This window comes from Coregonus lavaretus, assembly GCF_964263955.1.
Source record: "Coregonus lavaretus genome assembly, chromosome: 9".
Lineage (NCBI taxonomy): Eukaryota > Metazoa > Chordata > Actinopteri > Salmoniformes > Salmonidae > Coregonus > Coregonus lavaretus.
The window spans coordinates 48,082,625-48,095,999 of NC_139996.1; the positions used below are offsets into that span (position 1 = coordinate 48,082,625).

The window sequence follows — 13,375 nt, forward strand, 5'->3', positions numbered from 1 at the left end:
GCTTTTCATTTTTTTGCAGGCCATCTAATTTGATCAGGTAAAAATTTATTTGAACTCACATTTCATGATCTGATATAAGGGTAGGCAAAGTTTTAGGCTTTAAATTAGATTTACAATTTGTTCATGGTTTTAGGGCAATTTCTAAGCACTACTGAACAAAGAGCCGTTTGGGAGCCAAATGAAAGGCTCTTTTAAGTGAAGTGAGCCAAATAAAATAAGAATGCTTTTCATTGACTTTTCCAACTCAAAAGAGACCATCTGGTGCATAGAAATACAACATGATGATGCACAATTATCTCAATGAGAATCAATATCACTGATTCGATTGGCCCTTTCCCAACATAAATAATAAGACACACAATGAAAGTCAGTCTTTGTTCAAAAAACATTTAATTCACTTTAGGAAAGAGGGATTACAGTACACACCGATTCATTCGGGTTAAGGTAACCAATTAAGAATAAATAACTGGCCATGTTAATACAAACTCAGCATGTATTTGTTTTTCAGTCATTAAAAGAGTGGATCAAGTCACTATTTGTCTTTGTTTATATTCTCTTTAAAAACCCTCCAGGATAAATTTATTATTTCATCTTTCGTTTTGTAGTCGGCTCAGAGTACAGCAGCGTATCTCTTGCCCTGGATGTCTTTCCCTTTTTTTGTCCAGATGGCTCCAGGTCAAAGTTACCACTACAGCACAGATCTAGGATCAGCTTACCCCCATACATTTTACCCTTAAACAAATAGGTGGCGATATAACATCTGGCCTTGGATCAGTGTTTAGAGGCAACCTTATCCTACACCATCAAATGCACCGACAACAGTTTCTGTGATACAAATCCTGAAAAGTGTGCAGTGAAAAGGAGTCAAGGAATTACCATTAAAAAGACATGGTAGACAAGTTGGAGTCGATCGTTCCAACACCTTCTGATGCTAGTCCAGAACCCCGCTCACAGTGGAAGAACTGTTGACATTATTTGACAGAATAGATTTATATTTCAATTGGAGATATCACAATTTTAATCAAATATACTGTGATAAGGTTAAAGTGGAGCGTAGAAGAGACTGTGAACACAAACAAGGCACCCTGTTCGGTTCCCCTTTGGAAGTGGTTTGCCATCATCATCGTCGTCAGTTCTTTTGGCACATGATTGGGAAACACAAGATCACTCTCTTTCCTGGAGTCTGGTTTGAGACGGACACATCTCCAGACATTCTCAGCTAGGTTAGCAGGAAACCAGACGCTTCCTATATGTCTATGTAGAAAAAAGTTAATGTAAAAATGAGCCCCTTTTTAAAAAATAAATGTGTCAATCTATATATACTCTTCTGAAAGTAAGCCATTTTGGTCCTCTAATGTCAAAATGTACAAAACATTACAGCTCTCGTGTTATAGTTTAGGAACAAACAAAATAAGTGGAGATTGTTTACTACGACGAGGAAACAACCATGATTAGTGTGTGTGAGACTGTGAGAGAGAAAGGCCCCACACCCAGAAACAACCCTTAGCCTAGCCCCTATGCCTTAGGCACTTATGTAGATCTGAAAGGTCGGTGCTACAACCATATTGCTTATAATTCTGTAGGATCTACATGAAGGGCCTTAGAGGGTAGGAGGGTTTTCTGGACAGGGCCAAAGAGGTTGGTAATGAGGTGAGCTTGAGGAGGAAGCGGGTGGAGTTTAGAGGCACCCCCCTGGGTGTGGCCAGTTCCGTTGCCCTTTATATGGGTGTATTTCTGGAGTTCTCGAAGAGGTGAGAAGTGGAGTTGTTCCCGGGTGGAGTCGTCTAGAAGTAGGGCACGGCGGTCAGCTTGTACCAATTGACCGTCTCCTTGCTGAGGTCGAAGTCTTTGAGTTTGAGTGTGACGCCGCCCAGATAGCAGTTCTCTCTCAGCGACTCGGCACTAAGCACGCTCAGTTGCAGCTCCCGCAGCCCAAGGGTCTCCTTGCTGTAGTCACTGTACACCAGCTGAGGAGGAGGTAGTCAGAGCAGTTAACACGAGTAGTCAGAGCAGTTAACACGCGTTGGCAGCAACTTGTATAAGTTAGCATTAGTCACAAAGACAGATGAGGAAAACAGTTACAAAGTGACAGTCGGTCAGGACACAAAGCCGTTAGCTATGACAATTTGCTACGGTGGCCTAATGAAAATGACCCACATGCCACACTGATTTCACTCACCATTTCATTGAAAGTGGGGTTCCTGGTCTTCCTGGATATCTTTGTTTTGCACTTCGAGGTTTTGTGGGGGTCTGGGAGCAGGTAGGTTTTCACATAAGGGTTAGGGTCTGTCCCCTCCTCAGATACCTATGAGCAGGCAGGTGGACATGGATATGCTTAGTGGAGCATTAGCTAAGGCCAAACTGAGGATTAACATACATAATTCAATTCCATACAACTTTATTTATCCCATCAGGGGCAAATAAATGGCCCTTGAGATATGCGGGGCTAAGGATAAAGGTATCAATTCATTATACTGCCAAAAGTTTGAGTTGTGCGCTAGTTAGGATTGGGCCCTGTTAGCCACCCTACTCACCAGGTCTCGGATGTGCATGACCATGATGAAGAGTGTGCTGTTCCTGTAGGACACGGACAGCTTCACCTCCCCCTCTACTCTGCCTGAGGTGGGACTCAACGGTGGCGCCTCTGCAGAACAAATCACTCTTTCAAAACTGTAGCTACGACAATGGCTATACATATGAAATGGCTACCCAGACTATTTTTGTATTGACCCCACCTCCCCACCCTCCCTTTTTTTAAATACTGCTGCTACTCACTTTATCTATGCATAGTCACTTTACCGCTACCTACATGTACTTATTACCTCAATTACCTCGACCTACCTGTACCCCCGCACATTGACTCGGTACCGGTACCCCCTGTATATGGCCTTGTTATTGTTATTTTATTGTGTTACTTTTTTTTTACCTTAGTAAATATTTTCTTAACTCTAATTTTTCTTAAAACTGCATTGTTGGTTAAGGGCTTGTAAGTAAGCATTTCACGGTAAGATCTACACCTGTTGTATTTGGCGCATGTGACAAATAACATTTGAATTGATTTGACATACAGTGAGGGAAAAAAGTATTTGATCCCCTGCTGATTTTGTACGTTTGCCCACTGAAAAGAAATGATCAGTCTATAATTTTAATGGTAGGTTTATTTGAACAGTGAGAGACAGAATAACAACAAAAAAATATTAGAATGTTAGAAATAAGTATTTGACCACTCTGCAAAACTTGACTTAGTACTTGGTGGCAAAACCCTTGTTGGCAATCACAGAGGTCAGACGTTTCTTGTAGTTGGCCACCAGGTTTGCACACATCTCAGGAGGGATTTTGTCCCACTCCTCTTTGCAGATCTTCTCCAAGTCATTAAGGTTTCGAGGCTGACGTTTGGCAACTCAAACCTTCAACTCCCTCCACAGATTTTCTATGGGATTAAGGTCTGGAGACTGGCTAGGCCACTCCAGGACCTTAATGTGCTTCTTCTTGAGCAACTCCTTTGTTGCCTTGGCCGTGTGTTTTGGGTCATTGTCATGCTGGAATACCCATCCACAACCCATTTTCAATGCCCTGGCTGAGGGAAGGAGGTTCTCACCCAAGATTTGACGGTACATGGCCCCGTCCATCGTCCCTTTGATGCGGTGAAGTTGTCCTGTCCCCTTAGCAGAAAAACACCCCCAAAGCATAACGTTTCCACCTCCATGTTTGACGGTGGGGATGGTGTTCTTGGGGTCATAGGCAGCATTCCTCCTCCTCCAAACACGACGAGTTGAGTTGATGCCAAAGAGCTCGATTTTGGTCTCATCTGACCACAACACTTTCACCCAGTTCTCCTCTGAATCATTCAGATTTTCATTGGCAAACTTCTGACGGGCATGTATATGTGCTTTCTTGAGCAGGGAGACCTTGCGGGCGCTGCAGGATTTCAGTCCTTCACGGCGTAGTGTGTTACCAATTGTTTTCTTGGGGACTATGGTCCCAGCTGCCTTGAGATCATTGACAAGATCCTCCCGTGTAGTTCCGGGCTGATTCCTCACCGTTCTCATGATCATTGCAACTCCACGAGGTGAGATCTTGCATGGAGCCCCAGGCCGAGGGAGATTGACAGTTCTTTTGTGTTTCTTCCATTTGCGAATAATCGCAGCAACTGTTGTCACCTTCTCACCAAGCTGCTTGGCGATGGTCTTGTAGCCCATTCCAGCCTTGTGTAGGTCTACAATCTTGTCCCTGACATCCTTGGAGAGCTTTTTGGTCTTGGCCATGGTGGAGAGTTTGGAATCTGATTGATTGATTGCTTCTGTGGACAGGTGTCTTTTATACAGGTAACAAGCTGAGATTAGGAGCACTCCCTTTAAGAGTGTGCTCCTAATCTCAGCTCGTTACCTGTATAAAAGACACCTGGGAGCCAGAAATCTTTCTGATTGAGAGGGGGTCAAATACTTATTTCCCTCATTAAAATGCAAATCAATTTATAACATTTTTGACATGCGTTTTTCTGGATTTTGTTGTTGTTATTCTGTCTCTCACTGTTCAAATAAACCTACCATTAAAATTAGACTGATCATTTCTTTGTCAGTGGGCAAACATAGAAAATCAGCAGGGGATCAAATACTTTTTTCCCTCACTGTATACACAGTAGGACTGAGATTTACCTGGTGCTTTGGCTATCGCCTCGAATCCTTCCGTCTTGTCGTCTCTCGCGATCGGATGGAAGAATGTATAGATAAGATCACACTAATAGAGAAAGAGATAAAATATTGGTAACACTTTATTTGGATAGTCCATCTGTAGATGCTCTGCAGACTATCAGTAACCTTTCAACTATCTATCTACTAACTCTAACCCACCTTAACCCTCATCCTAACTCTAACGTTAGCAAGCAATTGCTTATCAACAGATAATTTGTTGATAGTATGACAATCTGTAGAGCACATACAGATGGACTATCCGGACTACCCTAAAATGTGACCAAAATAATTCGTGAAAATGGAGTGTGTTGGGCTTTTATAACTGTGTGTGTCAATCACCTGGGTGACCTCAGTGGATCTCCTCAACAGGTTGTGGACATAGCTGTTGAGCTCAATCTTCCTCTTGGCCGCCACGTCCTTTATGTGTGTACGGCCCAGCACCATCCTATTAGGGAACCTAGGGAGGGGACGGGGAAAGTTTAGTGCACTAACAAGAAGGGGTGCATCTGTGGTAGAAGTGGGGGCTACACTTTGGGGGTGGAAGGGAAGCATTACTCACATACAATATAAGGCACTTTGAGTTAAAGCACAAAAAAATGCAAATAGTTATCAATATTATTACTATTGTTGTAAAATCGGAGGTTACCTTTGGCTTTCTAAGGTAAAATATGGCAGACTTTCAAACTTTACAAAGTGTTTTTGGGAACAGGGTGCTGCTATGCCCCTTCCAGACAGCTTCAGGTACTATGAGCAATACCTAAAAATGTGGGTTCTCCCCAAATGTGCGTGTGCACGTGTGTGCGTACCCTGGCAGCTTCCACAGAGGGAAGAGGATGCACAGCTTGTTGTGGAGCTCCTGGAACTCGTCGAAGGTGCGTAAGAGAAACTGGGCCTCGCTCTGCCCCTCTCGCAGGAGTCTCACCACGTACGTCTACAGGAGGAGGAGGAAGAGGGGGAGGAAAAAAATAGGGTTTTAGCTTATCTTGTTTAGAATTCCATTCATGTTATGACTTCTCTATATGTAGATTTATGCAAACTCTTTATATGCCAGATATGTGTTCTTCTAACATCCCTATAGGGCAGCTTTGCCCAGTCAGTGCAGCAGCAGTGAGACCAATTCATACAAACACGTCAATATATGTACATCTATGGTTAGAGACTCACGTAGTGCTTATCGGGGTTGTATCTCTTCTGGAAGGAGAAGATGGAGGCGTCGCGGATGCGTCCCTCCTGCTTCAGTGTGTAGGTCTTGGGGGAGAAGGAGAGGATGGGCTCATCGTTGGACGGCAGGCCTGAGAAGCGCATCTGGGCCAGGTTGTGGATGAAGAAGTTGAACTTGGTGGCCACGCTGCCCAGGCTGGTCTCAATCAACCTGGAGGGAGGGAGGGGAGGTTCAACTTCAGACAAAGGGAGTATGTTTTTGAATGATACACTATTAGCCGTGTTTCCTGCGAACCCTCTGTGAAAATGACTGAAGACAGACTGGAGGTAAATGGAAGATGAAATGGATAAATAGTAGCATTTCACATGAATGTTTTAGGATTGTAACTGGGAGTTCTATTGTGTTCATCTCCCGAGTGGCGCAGTGATCTAAGGCACTGCATCGCAATGCTAGCTGTGCCACTAGAGATCCTGGTTCGAATCCAGGCTCTGCTGTAGCCGGCCGCAACCGGGAGACCAATGGGGCGGCGCACAATTGGCCCAGCGTCGTCCAGGGTAGGGGAGGGAATGGCCGGCAGGGAGGTAGCTCAGTTGGTAGAGCATGGCGTTTGCAACGCCAGGGTTGTGGGTTTGATTCCCACGGGGGGCCAGTATGAAAATAAAAATAAAAGAATAATGTATGCACTAACTGTAAGTCGCTCTGGATAAGAGCGTCTGCTAAATGACGTAAATGTAAATGTAAATGTGATGACATTGTTTTGCCACCAGCTGGGCATTGTGGGGCAGTCAGCAGTTGCAAATCAAGTATAGTGCTGCATTAATTGTCACTGCTGAAATTGAACAATAAATCAAAGTTATACTTTATTTGCGGCTACTGGTTGCCTTTTCACATCAGTCGTTCAAGCGAAAGCCATTCAAGCTACTAAACATAGACTTGAGGATATATTCTTGTGCATTTTGCATTGTGAGGCTGAATAACGACTGTGGCAGAGGCTCAAAGTGGAGCAGTGCACCATGTTTAAAGCTATTCATCAAAGACTTCGTGAAAAACAAAGACTTTACAGACAGTACCTGGTGAAGAAGATGGTGGCTTCTGCGTCGGTGGTCTGGGGCTGTAGCGCGTCATACACATACTTAAGGTCCTGAGCTCCCGTAAGCTCTGGTAGGCCTGACAGAGTCATCTGTCAAATCGCACACAAATACAGAGAAAGGCATACAGTCTAAGACGCAATTACAATCCATTACAATGTACAACGAAATGATTTACTAACAAAAGACTATTAGAAACCAATGACTTGAGGAAGGTCATACTGTAGCAAGGGAGGTTTGATTTATGAGGCTAGAATAGAGCATTTGAATCACTACGGTACACTCAAGAAATTCCTTAGACCAAGAAGAGGGCCATCACCAGGGCCTAACAAAGGGCATTACCAAGGCAACACCAAAGTAACTTATCAGGTTGACATCACACTTTTGAAAAAAACTTTTAAAAACACTCCTTGTGACAGTGTTCCTCTGCACTTTTGTCTCCATTTTTGTGAATTATTTGTGATGCCAAGCTTAAGAAATGTCAGGTGAATTCCTATAAAAGGCCAATGCAGTTGTTCCATGTGAACTGTTTGTGCTGTCTTGCCAACTCCTATGGTCACAAACTGATCTGGAACCAGGCTAGGACTTGACAGCAGAGCCTTATCTTACCAGTGAGAGCAGGTTGAGGAAGAGGCCTGAGTGCTTGCGGATGAGGTTGTATGCCTGGGAGCACAGGTCCACAAACAGCTGGAATCGACTAGTGGGCCTCTCTCCCCCGTTGATCACGTAGGCCATGTCAGAGGTCAGCACGAATGGAGCACGGTCCCTGGGAGAAGGGGAGGGAGGTGCGGGAGAGAGAAAGAGAAAAGCTTACTAAAACACGGGAGATGGAGAATAGAAAACAACAAGGCAGGTGTCATGTAGCCTGGTTAAATAGGGAGCGTAGCCTTCGGTCTGGTGTAACTAGGCTACATGACCCGTTGTGTGGCGCATGGATCACACAACCTGAACACAACATGCAACCTACTTTCTCTTTTGGCTGGTACGTCATTACACACAAGTGCATACACCTGGTTTCACAGAACACTGATTTGAAAGACAGAACAAAAACCAGCAGACACTCAGGCCTCATCTTGAGTGCAAGCACAGAGCACAAATGGTATCTTTACAAGTTCTCGTTACAGGTCAATAAACCATTACCCCTAGTACTTGTACTAGACACACTCTTGATTTTTACTAAGGGGAGGGAATAGGTTAGCGAGAAACAGTAAAGGTAGGGGAGAAAGTGTGCTGTGGGTCAGATTTGAACCCATGCTAGCACTGGAGGCAGCGGCTTAGACCGCTAGACCACACGCTTACCTTCTAAAGCTGCCGAACATCTGGGCGTGGCCCAGGAACTTGCCGAAGTCGATGTGGAACATGTGACCGGTGGAGCGCAGCATGATGTTGTCGTTGTGGCGGTCGCAGATACCCAGCACGTAGGTGGCCACGCAGCAGCCCGCACACGAGTAGATGAAGTTCTCCGACGCCTAGAGGGGCAGAGAGGAGGAGTGAGACACATATACCATTTTCACACTATCGTGCCGTCCCAAACCGCGCTGGCTTGGATATTTTCTTTTAACATTGTCCTCTTCAGCAAGGTTCCAGCAACTATGGTGGATGTGTAACCAGGCCAGCTCAGTTTGACTTGGCTCGATTCAGCTCAGTGTAAAAAGTCCTACAGTATCTGGTTCTCCCTCTAATAGGCTGAAACCTCACTAGAGATCTGCATACTGAAATTGGGACTTTTCAGCAAAATAGTGCATTGATAAAGGAAAAATCTCTGTGTTACATATGCACATTGCAGGCAGACAAGAAATAAACAGAAGATATCATTATCGTCACTTGTTCATCTTCTCAACCTCATCCTCAGTCGGAGTCTGGGTTCAAAGGTTAAAAGGTTAGAGGGTCAAGTTTAGGGGTCAGACAGTTACCTTCTCGTACTCGTCCTCAGCAGGGTTGTACTTGCGGAGCCACTCTGCCAGGGGCTTGTCCTTGAAGGAGCCCGTCACGCCGTACTCCACCTGGATCTTCCTCAGGGTGTCTGAGGACGGCACCAGCTCCACCATACCTGGCAACACACACACAGCACCACAACACACACACTATGTCACAACTACAGACACGGCATGAGTACGTATTGAATTACAATTAGTAAACCGGATGTAATGTGACGCAGGGTGACGCCAAGCACCAAGTCCATAAGCAATCTAACAATATTTAAATATGCCCCTGACGGTGCAGGTGCATCCACTTTGAAGCTAGCTTTTTAAATGGCCAGAATGTTAGAAATCAGAGCAAGAGAGGTTGTTTTGTCATGGGGTAAATAATTATTCTCATTCAAATCAGAATGATTTAACTGGTGATATTTAGTGGAATGTGAATTCTAATGTGTATTAGTACCTTTGTCTTTGCCAGTGGAGATGCATTTGAAGTTGACTATGCGCAGGTCCAGTCCCTCCTGAAGCCAGATGCGGTCCATGATCCGGATCATCTGCAGAGCCAGCATGTCCTGCCTCAGGTCCTCTCCCACCTAACACACACACACACACGCACGCAGAAGCACACACACATGTACGCACACACACACGCAGGCAGACACACACAGACCAGGAATCACGTTAGTTATAATATCTATAATTAGGTGGGTGCTTATATTTGTTCTATTTCCCCACATGTACAAGCGTGTATTAATACGTATTAATACGCAGGTGTGAATTGGAAATGTGTTTGTTGCAGCCAGGGTCTGCCATTATCAATGTGACCCTGGAGCAATTAGGGTTAAGTGACTTGCTCAAGGGCACGTCAACAGATTTTCACCTTGTCGGCTCGGGGATTCGAACTAGGGACTTTTCAGTTACTAGCCCAACGCTCTAACCGTTAGGCTACCTGCCGCCCCCAAGTTACCATCCACAGAGACGTAGTCTTATATTCTCATTCAGCGTTTCATTCCATCTGTGTGTCAATGTCTGGTCAAGCAAAGACTCCCCTACACATTCTATTGACAGGGCCTGATGTTGTGTTCTTCTCATGCCACCAGGTGGCGCTGTTTTAACTCTGAAATCAAAGACAAGATGCAAACGAGCGTAGTAACTTCTCTTTTCTATGTGGAAAAAATTGACACTGTTACAGCAGCAAATCAAAACCAAGGGAACTCTTTAGAATGTATTCCTGCATTCCTCCATGGTTCAAATTCTCCCAAAGCAATGGCTAACTGTGCAGTAATTCATGCAGAGAATGTCTCGAGGTATTTCCAGTGACATGTCAAGGACTACTAAGTATTACATTTCTGATAAATTGCTTGTTCATGGCACTTGGAAGTGCATATTTCATTGAGTCTGGCGTCATAGAAATATAATCTAGTAGTCTAATCTGTCTAGGAGTGCTGATCAAGAATCAGGTCCCCCCTCTTATTTATTATGATTTAAAAGGCAAAACTGCACTCCCAACCCAGCCTCCCACCTTGAACATGACATTGATCTCCTCTCCCAGAGGGTCGGCGTTCACCAGGGCCAGCTTCAGGGGCACCGCATTGGAGTTGAAGAAGGAGCATGACTGTACCCAGAGTAGAGAGAGAGAGAGAGAAAAATAGAGAGAGAGAGAGTGTGAAGGAGAGAGCGAAAGCGAGAGAGAGAGAGAGAGAGAGAGCAAAAGAGAGAGAGAGATTGTGAAGGAGAGAGAGAGAGAGCAAAAGAGAGAGAGAAAGAGAGAAGAGTGAAGGAGAGAGAGAGAGCAAAAGAGAGAGAGAGAGTGAAGGAGAGAGAGAGAGAGAGTGTGAAGGAGAGAGAGAGAGCGAGAGAGAGCAAGAGAGAGAGGAGAGTGAAGGAGAGAGAGAGGAGTGAAGGAGAGAGAGAGGAGAGTGAAGGAGAGAGAGAGAGCAAAAGAGAGAGAGGAGAGAGAGAAGGAGAGTGAAGGAGAGAGAGAGAGAGAGGGCAAAAGAGAGAGAGAGAGGGCAAAAGAGCGAGAGAGAGTGAAAGAGGGAGAGAGAGTGAAAGAGAGAGAGGAGAGTGAAGGAGAGAGAGAGAGAGAGTGAAGTAGAGAGAGGAGAGTGAAGGAGAGAGAGAGAGGAGAGTGAAGGAGAGAGAGAGTGAAGGAGAGAGAGAGAGAGAGAGCAAAGGAGAGAGAGAGAGCAAAGGAGAGAGAGAGAGTGCGAGAGAGGAGAGTGAAGGCGAGAGAGCGAGAGAGAGGAGAGTGAAGGAGAGAGAGGAGAGTGAAAGAGAGGGAGAGAGAGAGAGAGGAGAGTGAAAGAGAGAGAAAGAGAGAGAGAGCCTGTGGTTAGTTATACAAGCCTGCCTTGGCCATGGGAGCACTGGCCTGCTTTTGGGAGACAAAGGGGGGATTTTATTCAGTTGAGGGGGCATCGCCTTGGCTTGTCTGGTACGAGATTGGGGTCAGATACACCGGTGAGAGCCCAACACACACTCTAACAACACATACAGATCATCTCATAAACAAAAACATACGGGACCCAAACGCACACACGCAGTCACACACCCACACACACTTGCCCAGCTCTGAGAAACGTGCGGGGGTGTGCGGACCAAGCACAACGCTCAGTCAGAAAGGCAAAGGGGAGCAGGCAAGTCCAGGGAAGAGCATTCCTGCATTCCTACACACTTACTGTAGATGTACAGGCCCAGATATTGTATTCTAGTCAATGGCATCTTACAAGAGGTTGTGGGGGTAACTTGGAAGTAACTGAAGTGACCTGTAGATTAAGTGCCAGTCAGCATTTGGATGGTGGAGGTTATGACGGCTTGATAAGTCACTAGGACAACTACAGTATGGGTCATAGTGAAATTATGCTGATCAGTTGACATGTCAGCGTCCAGTAAGTGATGGACCAAACAAGTGATCCATGGTCAAATGGGCATTTTCTGAGTGTATGGTCAAACTTTTTGCTGGTCCCAGGTCTGTTTGTGCCGTCTTGTATGACAATGACCATAGGAGTTGGCAAGACGGCAGAAACAGACCTTGGACCAGGCTGGTCATGCTTTGGGTTACTGTTTCCATTGGTGGACAATACTCTTACCTTGATGTTGAGTTGTTTGGCCTCCAGGCTGGGGCTGAGGGGCAGTCTGCAGCTGTTCCTCTGGAAGAACGACTGCACCCTCTCCAGACCCTCCTGGAGCACCATCTGGACACACACAAATAGTTGAGTTAATGTCAAGCCATTACGGTTGAAATTATGACGTAAAACATGGGCACTTAAACACAATTGGTAAATAACTGGTACCATATTTAACAAAAGTAGTTAAACAAAGCATCCAGACCATAACTAAATACACGATTAACAGCAGACCGTAAAATAAAGTGTTATCAAGCCCTTATAGAGGCTCCCTGAGGTATAGTAGATAGTGTTCTAGTAGTGTGTGTGTGTGTTTCTGTCGGTTGGTGTGTGTGCGCACGCCTCCTGGCCCTCTCACCTGTCGTGTGGAGCCCCCGGCCTGCCGGACCTTCTCGGCCAGCGCCCCCAGCAGAGTGACAAGGCGGGTCTGTTTGTCCAGCTCGGCCCTAAGGCCGGCCCCACACAGACAAAGCAGGGCCCCCAGCACCTGGTCGTACCTCCGGCCAAACGCTGGGTCCTGCACCGCATCCCTCAGTAGCCTGGTGGGGAGAGAGAGAGGAGTATAGTACAGTATTATACAGAGCCATGAGTGCATGGAACTCCCTTTCATCTTATATAGCGCAAGTGAACAGCAAACCTGGTTTCAAAAAACAAATAAAGCAACACCTCATGGCACAATGCCTCTCTCCCATGTGACCTACTTGTTGTGTGTATGTACTGACATGTACAGTGCATTCGGAAAGTATTCAGACCCCTTGACTTTTTCCACATTTTGTTACGTTACAGCCTTATTCTTAATTTTATTTTATTTTCCCCCCCTCATCAATCTACACACAATACCCCATAATGACAAAGCAAAAACAGGTTTGTAGAAATGTTTGCAAATGTATTAAAAATAAAAAACAGAAATATCACATTTACATAAGTATTCAGACCCTTTACTCAGTACTTTGTTGAAGCACCTTTGGCAGCGATTACAGCCTTGAGTCTTCTTGGGTATGACGCTACAAGCTTGGCACACCTGTATTTGGGGAGTTTCTCACATTCCTCTCTGCAGATCCTCTCAAGCTCTGTCAGATTGGATGGGGAGCGTTGCTGCACAGCTATTTTCAGGTCTCTCCAGAGATGTTCGAACGGGTTCAAGTCTGTTTAAACGTTTAAAAACCTGTTTTCACTTTGTCATCATTGTGTGTAGATAAGAAACTATTATTTAATCAATTTTAGAATAAGGCTGTAACGTAACAAAATGTGGAAAAAGTCAAGGGTCTGAATACTTTCCGAATGCACTATATGTAATTGTATACAAATGTAAGCAAGGTTTGAAATGATTATGTTTTAGTCAAATGTTATATATGTTTGGGCCTCTTGCGGTCAATTTGCAGTCTAC

At 45.1% G+C, this 13,375-nt stretch overlaps 1 protein-coding gene across 1 annotated transcript in view; it reads right to left on the reverse strand.

Annotated features, from left to right (window-relative positions):
* Positions 1-371: 371 nt before the first annotated feature.
* The window catches only part of LOC311135000 (phosphatidylinositol 4-phosphate 3-kinase C2 domain-containing subunit alpha-like), a 54,253-nt gene continuing 41,249 nt past the window's right edge, over positions 372-13,375 (reverse strand). Inside the window, exons 19-33 of the mRNA XM_084168804.1 lie at positions 12,347-12,527; positions 11,953-12,057; positions 10,383-10,475; positions 9,324-9,453; positions 8,855-8,991; positions 8,241-8,410; positions 7,551-7,707; positions 6,924-7,033; positions 5,856-6,063; positions 5,498-5,622; positions 5,031-5,148; positions 4,656-4,737; positions 2,535-2,644; positions 2,180-2,305; positions 372-1,967 (exon numbers count right to left, since the gene is read on the reverse strand). Of these exons, the coding sequence (XP_084024930.1) occupies positions 1,785-1,967; positions 2,180-2,305; positions 2,535-2,644; positions 4,656-4,737; positions 5,031-5,148; positions 5,498-5,622; positions 5,856-6,063; positions 6,924-7,033; positions 7,551-7,707; positions 8,241-8,410; positions 8,855-8,991; positions 9,324-9,453; positions 10,383-10,475; positions 11,953-12,057; positions 12,347-12,527 (2,035 nt within the window). The 3' untranslated portion in view covers positions 372-1,784. The remainder of the gene's footprint in view (positions 1,968-2,179; positions 2,306-2,534; positions 2,645-4,655; positions 4,738-5,030; positions 5,149-5,497; positions 5,623-5,855; positions 6,064-6,923; positions 7,034-7,550; positions 7,708-8,240; positions 8,411-8,854; positions 8,992-9,323; positions 9,454-10,382; positions 10,476-11,952; positions 12,058-12,346; positions 12,528-13,375) is intronic.